The 15,986-nt window shown below is 37.6% G+C and overlaps 1 protein-coding gene across 2 annotated transcripts; it reads right to left on the bottom strand.

The window, feature by feature from the left end:
- Positions 1–3,548: 3,548 nt before the first annotated feature.
- On the bottom strand, positions 3,549–15,953 carry PUS7L (pseudouridine synthase 7 like). 2 transcript variants are annotated; one of them, XM_009564457.2, is made up of 9 exons: positions 15,809–15,953; positions 13,644–14,541; positions 12,791–12,950; positions 11,022–11,217; positions 9,511–9,609; positions 7,927–8,008; positions 6,618–6,895; positions 4,856–4,909; positions 3,549–4,235 (listed from the first exon to the last, which is right to left on the bottom strand). In XM_009564457.2, the coding sequence occupies exons 2-9, from the start codon at positions 14,500–14,502 to the stop codon at positions 3,912–3,914; spliced, it is 2,052 nt and encodes a 683-aa protein (XP_009562752.2). In that variant the 5' UTR covers positions 14,503–14,541; positions 15,809–15,953; the 3' UTR covers positions 3,549–3,911. The 2 variants fall into 2 exon arrangements, with proteins under 2 accessions (XP_009562752.2, XP_053913381.1); XM_054057406.1 differs by lacking the exon at positions 15,809–15,953 and having other exon boundaries at positions 13,644–13,880; positions 14,152–14,291.
- Between the last annotated feature and the right edge of the window lie 33 nt (positions 15,954–15,986).

Below are 15,986 nucleotides of genomic sequence, written 5' to 3'. Positions count from 1 at the left end.
TCCACCTCCATTTGAATGCAGTGTGCGGTTCGTATACAGCTGGAGCTCTTTCTGGTTTCATTTCCTCTAAAAGGAAGCTAGATCTGAATGAATGAGTTGAAAGGCATGACTGCAGACTGAAAGAAAGTGTTACTAGTTTCTCAGCTTGTTCTCTTGAGCTTTTATTATGGACAGAAGTTCTGCAAGAGAAAGGGAAGGAAGCCTGTGCTCATCAGCTGGGTGTAAGAGTTCAAATCACCAGCTGACAGGCACTGACACTAATAAAGGAGTTAATGGAGTTTTAATGAGTGTGCTGGGCCAATAGTCACACATCTACCTGGCTTCTGAACTGCCTTTATTATAGGAATGTAATTTTAAAGTTATCTCATTCTGAAAGATCTGAAAACTTTTTTCATTTGCATTGAGGATAATACTAGCTGTCAAATCTGTAATGAATTAAAAGTAACAAGATTTCACAGATTAAGAACATTTGCATTTTTCCCATTCAAATGCCCAATTATCTATCATCTGTGCTGAAAAAAAATCAAATGGCCATTAAACTTAAACCCCCTTTTGTTAAAAACAGAATCAGAGACCTGTCTTCATTAGTATTAGCAAAGTGCTTTAAAGCTTATCAAGAAAGGATGGTAGCAATAGAAGTACTTAGTAAGATGAGAGATTACTAACACATCAGTCTTTCCCTTAAACTCAGCTTAGTGAGCAATGATTATCTTTTCTAAATGCAGGGGCACAGATATTTTGCTTATATAGATTATACTTGCTGAGCCAAGCATTACATTCACACAAAACTCCCTAAATTCAATTTTCTTGTACATAATCCTGCAAAATAGCTGCTAAGATTAAGAGAATGAATTACAAATAAATGCCCACTGAAATAAGAAGCATGTTTACCATACAAACACTCTAATATCTAACCTGACTTTTCCCTAGTAGAACATTGCTACTGTAGGAATTCAACCCATGGACACACATAATTAGCTCTTTCACCTTAAAGTTGCTGAAAAAATGATTTGCTTAAGAAGATTAGTCCTTTTAGTGTTCAATAGAAGTACTGACAAATGAGCTTAAAATGATTATAGGGAACTCTTTTAACACCATCTTCTGATCTTTTATTTTAAAATAACATGCCTTTCAGTCAAAAACCTTTCAATCGCACCTTTTGTGTTATTCCAAGCCAAGGCTCAACTTTTAATACTTTATGTATTCAAATCTTTTATGTGATGAGATGGTGTTCAAGGCTGTTTTGAGCCACATTGAAGATGACCACAATACTATCTTTAAACGGAACTTCAGTGCTAATTTATTTCTTTTGATCATTGTAACGGCATGGAGCTTTCTGTCTGCACTGGAGCACTTTACCATGTCGCTGGTGACAGGACAATACTTTTTGAGCTGTGCTGTACAAAAAATGACTGGAGTTAAAAATAATTTTTCAGAAGAGGGATATTTTTAAGGGAAGTTGGAATACAGAGGAGGTGATACCAAAAGGTAAAGACAGAGAAAAAGCTGAACAAAGTTGAACAAAGTCATGGCAGGGAAATGGAATTTTCAATCAGTTTGACTGTATACTATAAACTCGAGGCCTAGAGCAAAGCACCGTAATACAGCAAGCATTGGTAGTTGCCTACAGTTGCTCTGGAGCTACTCCTTGTATGACGGTCTGTTTTCCCACCTAAAAACTAAGGGTCAAATTTTGAATTGCTTATACAGACTTACAGACTAATCATCTTATTTAAGACAGCGAATTATCTGAATCCTTTATTGCTACAGTTTTATACAAGCATTGAAATAATGTGAATTATATTTCCATTTTTTCCCATTTATAAAATTCTAGGTGTATTTCTCACCCTTGGGAGTTTTATCTTGCTCAGCTGTTAGCAACAACTGAAAGATGGATGCCATAAATAGAATTCAATGTATATTATTAATTCTCCGCAAAAATCAGTTTTCCATTTTAGGTTTAAGTCATACCGCCATCTACAGATTGAATAAACACTTGCAATACTCTGTTTAGGATAATAGGTAATCCAGGTTTGAAGAGGTCTGGTCTCTAGTCCAACTGCCTCCACAAAACAGCATTGCATCTGAGCTCAGGCCAGGTTGCTCAAATGGATACTGCAGAGTCTCTGGGCAGCCTCTTCCACTGTCTGACTGTCCTCACAGAGAAAAAGCATTTCCTTTTAACCAATCTGAACCTCTCATTTCAATTTATGCTCATTGTCTCTTTTCTCCTGCCATGCACCACTATGAAGAGCCTGGATTTATCTTCTTGCTAACCTCCCCGGTGTTACTGGGGAGCCTCTGTTGGTAAGCCACCTCTTCTCCAGGCTGAAGAAGCCCAGTTCCTTCAGCCTCTCCTCAAACACGAAGTGCTCCAGTCCCCAAATAGCCTGGAGGCCCTACGCTGAGCTTGCTCCAGTTTATTGATGTCTTTCTTGTGTTGGGGATCAAAACTGGACATACAAGTTAAATGTGGTCCAATGAGTGCTGAAAAAGTGAGACAATCCCTTCCCTTGATCTACTGGCTGTCCTCTGACTAACATATCCCGGGGGGCTGCTGGTCATCCTTGCTGTCAGGGAACTGAGCTGCCTATGGACTCCCAGGGCCATTCCCACAGAGCCACTCCCCAGCCTGGGCTGCTGCTGGGGTGCTTCCTTCTCAGCGGTAGCATTTTGTGTTTGTCCTTGGTGAATGTCATAAGGTTCCAGTCAGCCTGTTCCTCCAGCATGTCCGTGTTGCCCTAAATGGCAAGCAGATCCATTTGTTCCCTTAATTTGGTGTCATCTCCAAATCTGATGACAGGGATCTCCATTCCCTCTTGAAGGTCACTGACAAAAGGGGTTAAAGAGGATGGGGCCCAGGAGAGACTGCAGTGGTACTCACCCCAGGTAGGGTGTGACCCACTAGCCCACTACTCTAAGGCTCATCCAATCACTTTTTTACCTATCTGGTTGTCCACCCATCCAGACCACAATGTCCTAACTTGCTTTCAAGAATATTGTGGGATGGTGTCAAAAGGCTCACTAAGTCAAGATAAATTACATTTTCTGTTCTCCCCTTTCCTACAAAACCACTCATCACAGTTACCCGTTCACTGTTTTTTTTGAGTAAGAAAAAAATATCAAAGGTTTTTCCAAGGATGGTTCCACTAACACCTTTTTTCCCACCAAAATAATTTGGCTTTACAGTAACAGAAATAAAGTCTGCATTCTGTAAACAATAAAACAGGGTTTTGGTTTTATTATAAATCGCAGTTATGTACTCAACTTGTCTTGATGAGCTTACTTGAACAGGCACTAACAGCTATGCACTACTTAATCCTGGAATCCTTAGCATTAACCTAAATTGGGGGATTTATTAAATGTCTGAAAAAGTATCAGATAACTTATCACCGTTGGCTAAGGACTTTTACCTTTTAACACTCAGTGTCTGAACACAAACAAAACATAATATATTTAGTGATCCTCAGTACAGCAACTTTTCAGCTAGATACCTGTAGGCTGCAAACTTGTGACATTACTACTGGAACAGCATTTAGTTGAAAACATTATTTTAAAAATTTATTATGAAATAAAAGATACATTTGTTTTCTGTATACATTTTCCCAGGATTTAACTTTGCAAGTCAGATATGCAAATACAAAATTCATAGTCGCAGCCCATGACTGCTTTAAGTTCCATTAAACTTCCCTGGCATAACACATAGCTGTAGTCTAATGCATCCAAAGGTTTGCATTTAGGGTTTGGAATATTTCTGAAAGGGGTTTGGTTGTATTTTTTCAGTATAGGACTCAATCTATGAATTTTTCCTGTTTCTAGCTTGATTCTGTTATTCTCCTTTATTTACTTGGCATTATACATAAAATAGCACCCTTATACAACATTACTGCAATCTTTCATTGCCTTGACTCTTAAAAGTCACATTTCATTATTTCTCTCAAACAGACTGTTGCATAACATGAAGGGTCAAGGTCAAATGATATATGAAGGGAGACTTTTGATTCATTCAAATAGTTGTCTTCAATTTCAATTCCTTTTTCACTACCCTCCAAAAAATATGACAGATTCTGAACATTTTTCAAAATTGGTCTATAGCATCCAGGTATATTCAGCTGTAATGGAGACACTCTGAATTTGCACGTCTGCAGCTCATCCTTAGAAAGCCTTTCATGGTACCATTGCCCAACTTTATTACCAGGATACTTGATACTATGTCCCACCATCGGAAGAACCACCTTCAAAGAAAAAAACAAAACAACAAACGTATTTGAAACTAAGCCCACTAATTCTCCTTTAAATAAAATTTATTACAATTTAAGTGTGTCTAAATCTTGTGTTTTGGGGACTGAAATAGTAAAATAGCAGCTTCTCTTGTGAAATAAAGCTGAGTAAGGCAGGTATCTTGGATGTAATTAAAGCAGGTAAAATAATTAATGTATCAAGATTCCTAAAACAAACTAGAAATATACTAACATGAATTTCCTTGCTTGTTGGGAAAGACAGAGCAATAAAGACATTAAATTGCCTTCACAACTACACACTGAACCTTGAAAAATTAGAACATCACCTACTCTTGAATGTTCTTCTGAGCAGACTGAAAAAAAATTCAATTTACATTCAGTTTCAAGATAAATATTGACATACTGCAAATGACACTGTACTTATTTCCATTAGAAAGTAAATATTCTTTCCTCCTGTTTGTTATGAGAGTGGAGATTAGTTCGCATGTGTTTTCTTTAATACGCATTCCAACAAGTAAGAAGACTGTACCAATTAACTGAGTCACATTATTTTTGAAACAAAATATTCTAATGAAATAGGGAACAATAACTCAGAATTTTTCATGCAGACTTACTTGGTTTATAGAGTATTTCTTAGCTGATTCTTCAGCGGCAGTGACTACATGAACCTGACAAGACATTTAAGAAGTTAAGAAAAAAACTTTTTAAAAAATAGAACACTGTATTTCAGGAATTATGCACTGTACTCATAAACTCATTAAGGGTTTCTAAGGTTATCTGACCACTACAAGGCCAATAATCCATTTCAGATACAAAAAAATAGAAGAGATGCTTAATACGAAATAATCTCTTTACTGATAAATGGTGTTGCATTAAATATTTACTACCACTAATTAGCAAACTATCACAGCAAACTCATATTCTGTGCCAATGTGATCTTGTGCTACGTCAGCAAGAGCAAAAATATTAAGACTTTTTTTATATTTAATAGGAATAAATCTATACTAAACTCAAACTCAATACTGAATTTGATATTTATTTGATCTACTTGTTTTATTAACATTCACTTTCAAAAACATTGTTGAAGGAAAATCACAATGGAAACAGAAGCCACAGTATAGGGTCTGGAGGTTATTCAGTAAACTTCCAAGTGCTCTTGTTTTTAAATTTGAAGGATGTTCACCCAAAAGAAATGGGATACATTCTGTGTGCACAGACACCTGTTTAATATCCAGCAATACATTACAAAATTCTATGGTTTATCCAATGATTACGAGAAAGATAGAATCATTGACTCGTTTAGGTTGGAAAAGACGCTTAAGATTATTGAATACAGCCATAAATCTAAGTCTGCCAAGCCCACCAGTAAACATGCCCCTAAGCACCACATCTACAAGTCTCTTAAATACCTCAATGGATGATCACCCAACCACTTCCCTGGGCAGCCAGTTCCAATATTTGATAACACTTTCAGTGAAACAATTTTTCCTAATACCCAATCTAAACATCCTCTGGTGCAAATTAAGGCCATTTCCTCCTGTCCTGTCACTTGTTACTTGGGAGAAGAGACCCAAGTGCCTCCACAATAAGACAAAGGTATGCTAAGCTTGAAAGAAGAGATGGTTCCAGAATGGACTTTGGCATGCCATGACCTAGGACCAGCATACACTCCACTGCTGGCTTCTGCTCATTGGCTTAGTTGTAGGCGAGCAGAAGCATTTCCTTATCCTTTACTACTTTCCCAAGAAGACTGCTGCATTTTTTTTAACTGCTGCTAACAGTTTAGACCCACTGTCAATCTGTTTTAATTGCCTGAGTGAGTGAAATTTTGCCACATATGCTCTGACTGTGTAGCTGCAACAAGGTTACCAATGCAGTCTGAGGCCACCTTTCACCATGGGCTTACTCATCATATGCTTATATGCAACATGGGCTTATTTATGGGCTATATTCATCAATATATGCAATGTGAGGGTCTGAGCTGGAAAATAAAACTTAGGTCTTCACTGGCTGATAGTACAGGCACACCCAGAGTCCACTCCGAAAGTTTTCCCTAGTCAGATCCTAAGAAAAGCATTACACATCATGCAGGCTAAATTCTCACATATATCAATTCTAACATTGCTGTTCCTTTTTATCACTTGAATAAAATGAATAGTCAGAGCAGATAAAAGCTACTACACATCTAGCTTATATGTCTGTTTACGGTAAATAAATAAAAAACCCTACATCGCTTTTATTACCTTTGTCACTACTGTTAAATATTTTAATGAATGAATCAAAATGTTGGCATTAGACTATGTCTGAGTACATATTCAAGGGCATTAAGTTGTTTCGTTGGCTTTTTTTTACAAGAACTATTTCATGAAGACTCACCTTGTCATTTAGGGAAATGGTTTCATCAGTTTCTTCTGAGAAGACAAGATCACCCTCAACAACTTTCGAACCATAGATGCTCAGTCTATATGATGCTGCTTCATTCCAAATTTTACTGCAATAAGCATGGACATAGAATATGCGCATGGAATGGGGAATACTGAGCCATCCTTTGGTACAACCTTCATGATTTACACCATAGCGATTTAAGGCTCGTAGCAACATCCTCTCTCTCACTTTAAATTCTGGCAGCATCACAAGTGCACCCTTTGCATCTTCTGATATAAACAAAAATAACCATATTAAGTAATCCCTGATTTTTCAAATATTACCTGTCAGGAAAAAATACACTTAAGAAGATGAAATAATCAAGTATGGAAAAATTACCTCTTTTTGCTGACTTTTAGGTTACTATTTCCTTCTGTCATGCAAGACAAATTTCATCGAAGATGCCTATCAGCACAGTCCCATGAATTCTATTCTATTTCATAAACTAAACTAGTGCTCATTCAGTTTTTCAGCCTAGTTTGCAAAATCTTTTTTTAAGAAAGTTACTTTACTCCAAGATTTTTTTTTTAGATCAGGTAATTGGAAGTAAAAACCAAGCTATAAAAGAACATTAAACTACTACTTTACATCATCTCACAGAATCATAGAATCACTTGGTTGGAAAAGACCTTTGAAATCATTGAGTCCAACTGCACTTGTACGCTACGAAACCATATATCCTTGAGCACTTCATCCACCCGTCTTTTAAATACTTTCAGGGATGGCGACTCAACCACTTCCCTGGGCAGCCTTTTCCAGTGCCGAATAACCCTTTTGGTGAAGACATTTTTCCTGATTTCTAATCTGAACCTCCCCTTGCACAACTTGAGGCCACTTCCTCCCATCTGGGAGAACAGACCAACACTCACCTCGCTACAAACTCCTTTTAGGTAGTTGTAGACAAGTGATAACATCTCCCCTCAGCATCCTTTTCTCTAGGGTAAACAACCCTGGATTTGAGAATGCGTATTGCATAGGAGATAAAAAACATGTCTTGACTTTAAAGGTACAGCTTGCATTGGCCACTGGAAAGTCTGAGCCTCAAACCACACAAAAATACATGTAATGTATTAGATGTATCTATCTAACATATCTAACATTTATATAAATGTTGCATATTTAAAATTTTATGGTGTTTCCATGCATATTCTGCAGAATAAGCTATTAAGTGGTATAAAAAAGCATCTCTCTGTGCAGCAACACTTTATTCCCTCACAAATTCAACCCTGAATAAATACATAGACAATTTAACTGTGCATACCAGTTTGAAGAAAGTATCTTTTTGCGTTGTTTACAGGGTCATCAGTATCCTCAGGTGTGAAGAATAATTTCACAGCTTTCACCTTTAAAGAACAACATTATTAATTTTTTTTTTGCACTAAACTGTAGCTATTTGTCAAATAAACAATCATGCATCCAATTCTATATTAACAAGTTCTGCAGCCTCCCAAAATTTTATCAATTCTTAAAGGTCAAAGTCAAATTCTTCCTCTCACAGAAGATGTTATGAACAGCAAACTAGGGTGGTAGTGTTCCAGTTTTAGTTACACAAAAGCACACAACAACTTTCAAAGCCATATGAGAAACTGGTCACTCTTCTTGAACATCAAGTTAGAACTCCTTCATTTCATAATGCCATCATTCTCTTCTGAACAGGAAGATTCTTTCTTTTCCTTTTGCATGTTTCATGCAAAATTTAGACTCAACACTTTCCACAGTCTCACACAGAGGGACAACAATCTTTTTTTTTATACTGATTTGTGTTAGGTTACATGACACTCTGGGGAAAACACTACACTAATCTCTGCTACTTGCAACACCAGTGGAGCCACACAATTTGCTAGCATTTACACCAACCTGTGACATCTGGTTCTTGTCCTCCTCTGTATTAGACCATACAAACACATACTGACACATTTTTCATATAAGCAGTAGTTCATACATATTATAAATTTAAAGGTACTTGAGAGAAGACTAGAGATTTAAATCATTACTCTTTAGGGACTGGCACCTGGCACCAACTGCTAGCATACCAGAATTCTAAATGTCACATACATTAACTTCTATGGGCTGCCCCCAATTTTTGATTCTTCTTACATTTGGAGGATAAGTTTTCCTGACCTTTTCCAGAATCAAAACAAGACTAAAAGAAAACTATTCAAGTATTCATTTTACTTTGTAGTATCTGATTCAATTTTAGATCTGTGCCAAGTACTATACTATATACATTGAAAAGTATATGACTCTTACCTTACAAATTATTACTTAAGAACTAAGCCCTCCTTAGCTTACACGGGAGCAATCACTCAGAACTAAGAGTTTGGGAAAGGAGCCAAAGAATAATGGAAAGCAGTAATCCCTTCTATATAGCAGATAACTCACTGTGGCATTGAAAAAGCTAATCCTTTCATATGTAATATCTTGTGACATTTTTAAGACATATATATTCTTCATCTAGCAGGATAAAGAGGCTACAAGTTAGGAGGCAATCAGGACTATAAATAAATATTGCATAAAGATCGCTTCATTTTAGTGTTCAGACCCTGTATGGCATTCAGCCATTTCCTTGCCAAGTGGCATGATTATCACAATCACATACCAACCACAGACAGAAAAATCACTCCCTGAATTATTTAAAGCAGCACCTGCTGTTTAAAAAAAGACTTTTTGTTTCAGTAAGAAGATCTTCATGCTTATGTTGTCATCAAAACTGATCTGGTAATTACTTCCACATACATATGGGTTTATGTTGCAAACGAAAGTGTTCACTGGGAAGTTCAACTCCAGTGCTAGACATTGCAACGGTATTGTGAAGTTGACAGTAACTACTCAAATTACAAAATACCATCTCTTCATTCAGTAAAGCCAATCCTATTTGATCTGTCTGAACATTTTGTCCTTGTCCAAATCGTTGAGGTCCGTAGTAATTTACAAAACCTTTTGTCTAGAATGATAAAGAAAAATATATTACAAGTATGAAAATACCAGGTACAATCAGTAAGACTAAGCATACAACACACATACATCCTCATTTACATACAAAATGCATACATGCTGTGTTTTTTAATCAGAAAAAATATGTAACAATATTTTTTCTTAGGCATACTTATTGTTTTTTTCACATAAGATCACTTGTATTATTACTATGGCAGCAAAGATGAAGAGTGAGCACTTCTGCTAATCAAGACTAGGTCTCGTGATGAGTTGTAGGTCACATGTGGGCAGTAAAATCACTGTCCTCTGGCCCAATGAGAACATCCTTTTATAAAAGAGTAATTATGGATGGAGTAGACAAGCGAAAAACGTTGATATTTATTTTGTAAATGGTTATTCAGTTCAAATTATATAACCTTCCTTTGCACATCTTAGGTCCCATATGTGATTTTGTCTTCATGGAAAATGAAAAATCCACATTTTGGATTAACACACATGCTGCTTTTGTCATTCAGCATTTGATCAGTAAGCCAAATGTTATAAAGAAAGACACACGATCACAGGAATTTGTGTTCATTTTCCTAACAGCAAAAGAAAAAAAAATAGTTGGATGGAGCTGAGAGAAAAGCACTGAAGTACCAATTTAATGTTCTTTCAATAATGAAATTAATTTCCAAAATACATGTAATGTATTTTGCTCTTGCACACTAGACAGTTTTCATTCAAGTTTTTATTCCTGGATTAATCTTCTTAACTTGTATTACGGTTATTAATTAGAAAGATAGGGCAAGTTAATTCCTGTTGTACAAAACACCTGAAGCTTTTCTTTTCCAAGATTTTTTTTCACTTTCCTCAGTGATTTAAGAACGTCTGATAATGGGGTTTTCTTCACGGACTACGTATGACAGCAATTAAAACCCACTGAATTTCAGGGGATCTTCTTTCTCTGCTATGGACATTTCACATGTGTTTATGCCATGGAAGTTTTTCACCTGTGCCAACCATGCATGTTCCTCACATGACAACAAAAGATGAGTTGATATCTATATTCTTTCACGCTGTCAGCTGCCACAGTGAAATGAAACACATAACTTTGGCTGGCGTTAGGTCTGTGCATCAATAGCTCAGATATCCATACTCATTTGCTACCAACTGTCCCATCTGTCTTGCTGCAGCACTCTGGGGTCTGCAGTCTATAACACAGAACTAATTCATTTATGGTTTCTCCCTATGAGGTAGCTTTACTCTGGTGTTTCCCTAAGTAATGCAGGAAAGTCAAACAGCAAAAAGCATCAAACTGGGAAATAGTGCCATTATTGTGCTATTACAAGCATTTCCTTTAAAAGTACTTCTTTTTTTTTTTTTTTTACAGCACAGAATTAAAACTCTGTTCATTATTAGCAACCATGAGGCTTTTTTTACCTCAACATTTTCCATTGCTTCAGATATTCTCTTTTTCAAATCTGCAGAAGAGTCATGACTGTGGTGTTTGAGATCTCTCACAACTACATCAAAGTGATTGCCCTTGAGCTGACCAAGTCTAAGATGCTGGCATGCTGAATGTATATTGTGTATTCTTATGCCCTTTTTTTCCATTTTGTTTCCAATTTCTTTCAACCTGCATAAATAATTGGGAGAAATTATGAATCAGCCTCTACTAAAGCTATCTAACTTCTAATAAATGTCTTCTTCACCTTTCCACTAGAAGTAAAAAACAAAAGGATTTAAAACAGATTATTAGGAAAAAAACAAATCAAATTCAGAGATAAAAGCCTTAAAACTTAATTACAGTCCAGAAATATTTTAAAATGCTTGCTTAATTTGTACTTCTATTCTGTAGCTGGACAAATACTGGAAAGAAGCAATCCACTGGACTTTCTCAAGGCAACCACATAATAATTCACTCTTCAGTCCTAAAGGTCTGCTTAGTCTGCTTAAAAGAAAAAAAAAAAAAGAAAAAGAAAAAGGAATAGAAAAATGAGTAATGTGCTCCAGCAGACTACTAAACACAATTGGTCTTTCTTGGACAGCCTTAACCAAAGCATACTCACCACACTGATTCTCTGGGTGTGCTTGCACACACTTGTAATTGGAAACACAGTTCAAGTATTTGCCCTTTAAAGTATCCACTCAATCTCTTTGTTCTTACATGTACGTAACGGTTATTCAAATCAAAGGAAACTTTGAGCTTAAATCCTAAGCAATATATTAATAACTTCATAAATTATTTATTTATAAAAATTATTTATTTTCCCTGTTATGCTAGTGGCATGGAAGTATTTAACTATTTTGCTTAATCATTTAAACATTAATGCAAAGTTTTGCTAATCATCTCTTGAACAACTGGCCCAGTTTGCAGTGGAATTTTACTAATAACACGTACAAATGTTAGTAATAAATCCTAAAAACATAAATTCTACTTGTCTTTATAACTGTACTTTGTTGCTAAGACCAAATCCCACTAGAAAGTTAAATCTGAGGAACAAATAATTTATGGTTTTGACTCCAGCGTATTTTTACTTCTACTATGGCAGAACTTATTTTTTTACCCACTGAATTGGCTACAGAGAGTAACAAAAATGAGGAATGGAAAGGCACATCTTGTATTACTGACACAGTATTCAGAACGTATTTTTTGCCCTCAGACTTGGTGGCATCTTCTTTACTTAGCCTCATGTTTTTAAATTGGAGAATGCAATAGAAGTTGACACTTAACACTCAAAGACGGTATCTGCCCAAAGTATACTTGTAGTAATTTACTTGAGTATTTTAGCCATATAAAGTTTTTAAGTTGTTGTCCATGGACTACAAGACGATACTTTGATAGTATGTGGAAACCTGTTGCATCATGTAGAATAGGCTTCTTCTCGGTTCCAGCTAGTGGATAATATTTAAGAAATTGTAAAGTGGATCACATGAGCATGAATTGGAAGGATAATGCCCCAGATGATACAATATATTTGCATTATGAAAGAAAGGGAAGACTTTTCTTTATGTTCCAACACTGATGGACTTCAGCACTGAGCTGTATATTCCCTAAACCCACAACACATTAAAGCCATTTACACTGTACTTTAATACAGGAGGAGGAAAGACATATCAATAAGAACATTTCTGAAGACAGTACCATGTTGATACTTATTAACACATCCAAATAGGAGCTAAACTTAATGCACCCAGATTTTAAGTACCTCTCAGGAGTTACTTTCTTCACAACCATAGGCTGATAAGTAATAGCCTTCTTATCTTTGATGCCAGTGTAACTGAAGTCTGAAGGAAGAACACCAAGTTCAGCGGCCAAAAAGCTGATTGCTTCTAGTGTTTCTAGATTTTCCTTCTGAAGGGTGAAAGCTGAAACAATAATTATTATGAATTTGCACTTCTAAATCATACAGGTGTTCTGTCAAGAGAGATGGGCAAGCTCCCTTCGAACTATAATAGCAGGGGAACTGCAAAGAAACAGTCCTCCCACCCCACAGAAGTAAAGGCAACGGGACTTTTTCAGTACTGAAAGAGAAAATGGAGACACAGTAGATAAAACTCTTAGAACAACTAAAAATCTCTGCTACTTTTAAAAAAAGCATCTGATAAAGTGCAACACAATTCTACAAATGTGTATTGACTTATTGCTAGAAACATTCTCTTTATCAGAAACCAACTGCTTTAAGGAATGAGACTATAAATCAAATTTGACCATACCACCTTGTCCAACATCTAGATCCATCTTCTAAAATACATCAATGACTTTTAAGGGGAAACTAACACACAGGGAATAACAGAGTCAGTACTACAAACCAAAAAAAAACCTCTAACCATTATGATTGAACAGTTAAACTGTTTACACTGAATGGTGTAAAATCCCTGCAGTAACTTAATTCAGCCATCTCATTCTTCACAGATTTAACTACATTGCACTAGTAATGACTTATTTCAGCATGACAAGGGGTCAACCTGGCCTATGCATCATATAAAAATATTCCAAGTCTCAGCCTTACTAAATAACACCATAATACTTGACACTTTTACTAAAAATTTAATATTTACCTGTATAAAGATCTTGTTTTTCCTGGAAACCACCAGCAGGCCTTTTTCTGGACCAACCTTTTTCTCGAAATCGTACCATTATTGACATATTTTGCTGATCATTGACATCTGTCACAGTAAAAGACTTTGTTTCTAGAAGTTTCCCAAATTTTCTGTTGATAAAGTGGTGAACTACTTTTCTGTGCTCCTTGTCTCCATCAGGCTCAAAAGAAAATGTAGAATTTTCTAGCTTTGCATCTAAAAATTTAAAGAAATCACTTGTTTCCTTTTCAGTCACGAACTGACAAAGTTCTCTGTAATCAGCATTTCCTTTTACAATCATTTCATTGTCTTTTGTAACAGTGACTAGAAAGGGGAATTTCTGCCTAATGGCACTGTGTAAATCAGCTCGATTTTTCTTGTCCAGTATAGGTCCAAGTGAGAACTCCCTAGTGCCAGCATTGGCATCACTTTTCGACTTCCACACATCCTTCAGATCACAAGCATATTTATTAAGCAGCTCACTTACGGCTTTGCCTAGTAAGGAATCCAATACACTGGCATCCTCGAGGCCAGGTTTCAGTTCAGCTTTGCTCTCATGCTGGTTCTGGCATGGAGATGCAGGGCAGCTGTCTCCTGCCCAACGTAGCCCCTGATCTGCAGGCACGGGTGTCCCACCACCATCACAGCTTTGGGCACACAGGCCTGGGCTGCTCTGTCCTAGCAGCACTTCCATGGGTTTCTGAAGGGATTTGGCCTGGGTATCCCTAAGTGAATGCTCAGTCACTTCAATTTCTGTCACTACGAAGTCACTCGGTGAGTTTTTGATTGTGCCGCAGAAGCCGGTGTGATCAGTGAGGTAACTGAAGGAGCGCAGCATGGCTTTGCCTTCCCCTGCTCCCAAGCAGAACCACCACACCTGCAAGAAGAGAAAATAAAAGAGGAGGGAGGGTGGTGGTGTAATAGATTTGCTAGGCTCTGTGAATGGCAAAATAGGTTTTTTTGCAAAAGAGAGAGTTTGGCAAAGGGAGCAGCTGGCAACAGACAACTGCACCTGGTAAAACAGATCGATCAGGTGGTGGTCTCACGTTGCCTGGTCTAGTCAGAGGTGCCCAGTGTAGTGGGAGGTGTCCCTTCCCATGGCAAGGTGGTTGGAACTAGATGATGTTTAAGGTCCCTTCCAACTCAAACTATTCTATGATTCAATGATCCATATCGACTAAGTGGCACCTGAGTTGAGACGGAGGCCTCACAACTTGGTATTACTTCAGCTAAGCGCAGAAACACCCCCCAAAAGCACATATTGAGCTCCCCGTCTCGAAGGCATGGGGAAGGGCTGAGCCCCCACTTGTGTCATCCTTGCCAAGGGTTAATCAACACATAATGATTGACTTAGTCCCCACCTCACCAAAAGGTGCCAAAACATTTTCAGAAGGTATAAAATTGATACCTGAAACCCTTTTTTGAGGGGAAGAAAAAATAACCACCTTACCTGACAGACAGGTTGAGAGGCCTGGACCTCTCTTCCCTCACCAAGAAGAAAAGTCTTAGTAAGAATCACGTGCGTCTGCCTCTGTCAGATGTTTCCCCAGTAAAAATAACTCCTAACTTAAGATTTTACTGTTACTTGCTTTATATATATATATATATATAATATATATATATCCTGTTAATCGGTTGTAATGCTTAAGCGCTAACACAGCAGTGAATGTATCAAGGCAACCCTAAATTTGTTTTAATCTGTGACTTGAATTAAACTATTTAGTACCTTCAGCATTGCAAAATATTAGGAATCAGGCACGAATCACACATATTAACCCCATGTTTACCAGTCTCTAAGGAGAGGTAACCGGATTCTGACTTGTGGCAAAACCACATGTAAGCACACACACATAACTGTTTAATCGTAAACCTGGGATTTTCAATCTCGTGGCTCAGCGGGAGGGTCTCCTTCACCATCTGTCATTATGTCATTGAATCATAGAATAGTTTGGGTTGGAAGGGACCTTAAAGATCATCCCATTCCAACCCCCCTGCCGGACACCTCCCACTAGACCAGGCTGCTCCAGGCCCCATCCAACCTGGCCTTGCACACCTCCGGGGATGGAGCAGCCACAACTTCCCTGGGCAACCTATGCCAGTGCCTCACCACCCTCACCGTGAAGCACCTTCACGCTACACCTCACCTTTTTAACGTGCAGAGGAGTAGCAGAAAACAGATCCCATCTACTAAAGACCAGGATGCTGCAAGGCAGGCGGGGGGCGGAGGAGAGGCAGGGCCGCGAGGACGGTACCAACTTCTCCAGGGGAAGGAGCGCAAGGGTAATCTCTCTCTCCCCCCCCCCCCCGGAACAGCAATGGTTC

This window comes from Cuculus canorus, chromosome 1 (assembly GCF_017976375.1).
Source record: "Cuculus canorus isolate bCucCan1 chromosome 1, bCucCan1.pri, whole genome shotgun sequence".
NCBI lineage: Eukaryota > Metazoa > Chordata > Aves > Cuculiformes > Cuculidae > Cuculus > Cuculus canorus.
The sequence above is the reverse complement of the archived record's forward strand: the minus strand, read 5'-3'. Positions and strand labels throughout refer to the sequence as shown.